The sequence below is a fragment of the Strix uralensis genome, chromosome Z (genome assembly GCF_047716275.1).
Source record: "Strix uralensis isolate ZFMK-TIS-50842 chromosome Z, bStrUra1, whole genome shotgun sequence".
Classification (NCBI taxonomy): Eukaryota; Metazoa; Chordata; class Aves; order Strigiformes; family Strigidae; genus Strix; species Strix uralensis.
In genome coordinates this window covers 86,308,311-86,314,310 of record NC_134012.1, presented here as the reverse complement: position 1 = coordinate 86,314,310, position 6,000 = coordinate 86,308,311, and the positions used below count along the sequence as shown (strand labels likewise).

General features: G+C 39.6%; 1 protein-coding gene across 2 annotated transcripts in view; it reads right to left on the bottom strand.

Annotated features, from left to right (window-relative positions):
- Window positions 1–802: 802 nt before the first annotated feature.
- Window positions 803–6,000, bottom strand: part of WDR70 (WD repeat domain 70) — a 140,421-nt gene continuing 135,223 nt past the window's right edge. The window contains exon 18 of one of the 2 annotated variants that reach the window (XM_074855777.1): window positions 803–2,079. In XM_074855777.1, coding sequence (XP_074711878.1) covers window positions 1,995–2,079 — 85 coding nt within the window. In that variant the 3' untranslated portion in view covers window positions 803–1,994. The remainder of the gene's footprint in view (window positions 2,080–6,000) is intronic. The other variant, XR_012627034.1, reaches the window with a different exon arrangement.

Sequence of the window (6,000 nt, the reverse complement as noted above, 5' to 3'; positions counted from 1 at the left end):
CTTGGAGAAGGAAATCATATGATAAAATAGTGATGCAGAACAGTGCTTAAAAAAAAATAAAAATCTAAGCTCTGCCGACTATCAGGACCACACACTTGAAGTTAGGAAGGTGATTAAGTGCTTTGCTAAATATAGCCTTAAAATATGCCTTCAGAATCTATTCATAATTAAGAAAGCTTGATTGTTTAGGCTGTCTATTACTCTCTACTCTTAGTGGAAATGCAGATTTCCTGCTATATTATATATTATTATAATCACAATACTTAGCATATTGTGTATTATTATAATCACAATATAAATGCCTAGAACTAACCTGGGTTCTGTTCTCCTTCTCTAAAGGACATTAGTTTTAAATCTGTCCTTCACTTTATGACATTAAGAATTGCAATTTTGTGTTAAACAATGACAACTGTCAACATTTAAGCATCAACTTTATAAAGGATAGTATCAGTCTTCAGACAGCGTGAGGCAGAATATACATAATTCAGGCATACAACAAAGTCAGGAGATACAAAGACCCGATAATAAATACACAGCTCTGCTCTATCCTAACACTTATGAATACAATACTATGAGACACTATACATACTTAACAGGAACACCATTCAAAAAGAATAGACACTAGTAAACATGTTTTCTAAAGTTCACACAAAGTGAGAACTAAATTGGAACTTTTGTGAGCACACAGATGAACTAAACTGGATTATTCCATATTAATCTAAAGAAAAGTGTAAACTTTGTTTTACTTGTAACCAAGGGGGCAATTAGTGAAATCTTAACTAGAAAAAAATTAAAAGGAGGCTCAGAAACTGTATTATTTTATTTATATACTTAAAATCGTTGAACACTCATGACAAAGCATTTGTAAAGTCAGCAGTAATTAAAAAAACATTTGGCAATATAATGAATTCACTGGAGTTCTATTTATAAAGAATTATTTTTCACTTAAAACACAAAGCTAAAAACAGACATAGAGAGTTCTTTTTGCACAATATAATTAATTCCTTATTACAAAATTCAGATGTGTGATTACAATCCAGTGTAACGCAACAAATCCTTTTTACACCGAGTGTCAGGAGCACCATGCCCCAGCTTTTAACACAGCGGCCGCCGGCTCTCTCGCACCCTCACCCTCACGCCTCTGCCAGCACACCGTGGTTGCTGTCATGTACGTGCCCTGTACACACCCTGGACGGGTGCACAGCAGCACGCACCATTCCCCCAACTCCCTGCAGCAGGAAAGGGGAGGTGGGACCCCTGGTCAACAGACAAGGTCCTCAGCCAGCAAAATGCCTCGGTTGAGAGAATTTTCTAGAATGCTGACCATATATCACCACAGCTCAGATCTGACCAGGCTACAAAATGGGGCCCCTGCTAGAGACCCCCTTTGAGTGGTTCTCCTCAGAGCAGCGGGTCTGTGATCAGAAGCCCTCCCCTTGGGATTGGGATGCCACCCAACAAAACTTCCCAGGATTGAGTGCCCTCCCTTACCCCCCCAGTGAGTGAATACTACTTCTGGGTATCCTTGAATGAGCCCTCGCCCCCTTGGGTGAGGGATTACACAGAATCATCTAGGCTGGAAAAGACCTCGAAGACGATCTTCTGGGTACCCTTGGGTGAGAGGTTTCCCTTCCAGTGAGTGCGTGCACACTTTGGAGTCATCATTCTTATGGGCTGTCGTTCTTCTGTGTCATTGTGTAATAGTAACTTCCCCAAGGGGTACACCGAACCTAGAGTTTGTTAAATGTCACTGGAGCATTGTTTTGGTGAGCCCCATAGTCTTGTTGGTTTCAGATGTTTGGATTTGGTTATGGATTTGGTTTCTTCATCATCTGTGTGAAGCTGCTTTGGTATAGCTCCATAAAACACTGCAATAAGTTTTACAAACTGAAGTAATTTTTGTTTTCAAATTTTGATTCACTACCAAAAACTAAAGAAATAAATGCTGCACTTTTGTTTCAAATGCTCTAAAATTACTCTTTAAACCAAATTTTTTAAATTTTACGTTTTTTCCACTCTGGCTTGTCTGTTTCATCATCTTCTGGTTCCACTTCTGCAAAAACTGTTTTGGGCTGTGTTCTAGAAAACATTAAAAAGATTAAAGTCATGGTTAGACAACAATTTTTTTATCAGAAACTATATTAGACACGCATAGACACAAATGACATCCTTTCCATATGTAAAAAAGGAGCATCCTAGACTTGACAATTTTTCATTTTCAACACAAACCTATCAACTAACCTTCTGAGAACTGAAGAAACTTGAAGCTCTCAAGCAAAGAACAAGCATAACAAACACACATCTTTTGCAAGTATTATTTCCTCATCAGCTTGCAATCATTATCTGTGTATTCCATGAATAAAATTAAGATAGAAGGGAAGAACAAATCAATTTAATACAATGCTAGAAAAATGGAGCCACAGGTCTTGCCGTTCCACGATTTTAAAAAAAGAAACCTCCATTTTGTTACACTGTTGTATGACAGCAGCCAGTAAGTGAAAACATAACAGCTAAACCAGGTTTCTGGATTAGCCTACGCATAAAAAAACCCAGCCTCTCCTCCAGAGACTTTATCCAGTGCTACCGTAACATAAAAAACCTCATGATCTTCATACGAGAACACAGTGTATCCTGCAGTCAAGCTTGATAGTATCTATTCCTCCACTGTTTACTTGTATTTTAAATAACACTTAAACTTTATAAAAATAATTATTGATTACTTTTTAAACGAACACAGTATCAAGTAGCATTTCAATAAACTGTTTGTACATTCAGTTCCCCTGTTTTACACTTTAATCACTGCATGGTCCCCTTTTCCAACTGAATTCACAGCACAATCACTGTGGAGCTTGAAACTACCAGGTTTCTGATGCTGGCTGTACTCAACTTCTGATTACAACAGACACAACAAAGTATAAAATGCAGCCAAGGCAGTCTTCATCTCAACATATTAACTAATGCTTTTACAGCAGTTTAAGGATGTGAAGCACTATTATAACAACTGTTACCTGACAAACTCTACAAAATGCATAAACCTTAACAAAATTGTGTCTGCCTTACCTAACACAATAGGCATAATTTGGTGTTGCCACTGACTTTGAAAAGTAATAGCAAGCCATCAGCTATTAAAGAGCAGGATTGTTCACTTGTTAAATATGAGGCACAAAATAGATTTAAAGTCACCAAAACTAGTCAAAGACAACTCCCCTTATCTATAGGATCCTTCTAGCACCCGCCTTCTCCTCCATCCTCCAAGTTTGCCATGGAGGTAAGGAGTATATGAAGATGTTCCGGAGATGGTCCTACTGCAGGACTCTATTGGCACACAGTCTCTGAATGCAGGCTGTGCATCTCATTACACCTAAGCAGATCTTGTACCCAGATGAGGACCTACACTACTGGAAGTTCGGTGAGTCATTCTGTTCTCCGTGGAACACAGAACTAAGATTAAAACAAATTTTCCGATTTAAAAATTTAATTTGAAATTAGTTACATAAACTCTACTCAACCAATCACTGAAGGAGGATTAAAAAAAAAAATCAACATTCAATCCAAAATGGACACCAGGACTGTAGTCTTTATTGGCCAAAATACTGGATTTTGTTAACTGTTGAAGAGGTGGAATGTTTAGAACCTTCTCTTTTTCAAAACATACTGATGGAAGTTTATTTAGCCCATTTTAACAGCATACCTTCCTTTTATCACAGAAGATGCAAGACATCTAGATGCCATATAGGATCACATCAGGTTAGTACTGAGATGCTTGTTAATAAAGTGCAACGAATCAAGTGTAAACCTGTCATCTGTGACCACAAAACCTGCAACTGTCATAATCGTGGTTAGAAACTTCCAACCAAGAAGAATGACTTAATTTGTGAAACAAGCAGCAGAACCTACGTATTTTCCAGGATAGGAGTGGCACAGAGAAAAGTTACAGACACCTAGGAAGTATGCTACTGAGTCCAGCAAAGCTGGGGGTGGGGGGAGAAAACAAAAAACTGTAGCATAATCTAGCAGTAACCAGCTAAAGCAAAAACATAAGGAGGAAATCAGGTCTGCTTGCTATCTTGGTTTTTAAAATTACCATGAAATGGCTGTAGCCTCAGCTCAGCTGAAATGTAAACTGTTCCACCTCCACAAGCTACACAGCAGTAACTGGGACACCTAGGGTGATTCATATGCCTGACCATTTTAAAGACATAAGCATAGAAAACACTGTTCCTGTTATAGCATTCTCAACAGTGATCATTTAATTTAAACGCAAATTGTTCTGCTTAGTAACTGCATTAGAGATTGCTAGTGTAGTAGGAGTTTGCTGCATGATTAATATTTATTAAAAAATATCAAAACAGGTTTACTACTTCAAAATATTTTTCTTTCTGAGGGCTAAATAATACATGTGGAAAACTGTATTCTTCTTCTCCATCAACTTTCTCAATTTTATTTATCCTTGACTTTTGGTGTTGATTTCAGTTTGTTACGGATCTGCTTGGCAGGTCCCATGAGAGACTGCCATGGAGGGCAAAGGGACCCAGGAGAGCTGGTTGATCTTTGAAGACAATCTCCTCAAAACACATTCCATCCCATGAGCAGAAAGTGAAGTCTGACAGAAGCCTACTATGGATGCACAAGGATGTCCTGACAGAGATAAACCCCAAACAGGAAGAACACAGATTGGAAGTAGGGAGAGCCTTAGCCAAAAGGAACAGAAGCATTACGTGAACATGGAGGAACGGAGTCAGGAAAGCCAAAGCCCAGCTGGAATTGAAACTGGAAAGAAACGTGAAAGGCAACAAAAATAGTAAGGGCTTCTACAGCTACACTGACAACCAAAGGAATGCTACGGAAAATGTGCTCAATGGGGCAGGTAACCCACTAACGTAGGGTACAGAAAAGGTCAAGGTATTCAGTGCTTTTTTTTCTGTCTTCCCTGAGAAGGTCTGTCCTCAGGTCTCCGAGGACCCCTACACTAACAGCAGAGTCTTTGGGAGGGAGTGACACATTACCAACGGAAGAGGAAGACAGAGACAGGGAATTATGTAGCTCATTGGACATACACAAATCCATGAGATCAGATGAGATGGATCCAGAGGTACTGAGGGTGCTGGCCACTCTAATCTTTGAGAGGCCATGGTGCCTGGAAGAGGTTCTTGATGACTAGAAAAGGAAAGCATCATCATCTTTATGAAGGGCAAATGGAGGACTGGGGGAACTACAGGGTTGTATATCTAACCTCGGTCCCTGGGAAAGCTATGGAACAAATCCCTATGGAAGGCATTTCTAGGCACATGGCAGACAAGAAGGTGACAGGAACAGCCAGCGTGGATTTAACAAGGGCATACCATGCCTGCCAACCAGACTGCTGGAACAGGCTGCCCAGAGGTGTTGTGGAATCTCCGTCCTTGAGGATATTCAAATGTGACTGGGCAAGTCCCTGAACAACATGAATCTAATTGGACCTGAGCAACCTGATCTAAGTGAACATGCTTTAAGCAGGAGGTTGGACTAGACGACCTCCAGAGGTCCCTGCCTACCTAAATTATTCTATGATCCTCTGCTTCCACATGACTGACTGTCAGCTGAAACCAGTATCTCATACACTCACAAATGCATTCTTACTGTGGGTTACACTAACAGGCTGCAAACAGAAACAGAAAAACAAACTAACATGATTTATTCACAACGCATGCTTCTCTATTTCAGTGGTTTTCAACGTATTTAGATATGCAGACCCCCTAAAAAACTTCCAGGGGCCATGCAGACTGCTTTAGAGCCACCATAATCCCTCTGGTTATGGGTTGTTTTTCTTAATTACCTTTCAGGGATCCAATAAAAGTAGCTCATGGACATCTGAGGTTCACAGACTAGCGGCTAAAAAAAATACCGCTACAGCTAAACCAGCTGGAGATAACAATTGCGTATCACAGCATCTGACTCATGTTGCAATAACTTTTGAAATTTGTGTTTATATTGCACTGAAACAAAGAAAAAAAGACTTTC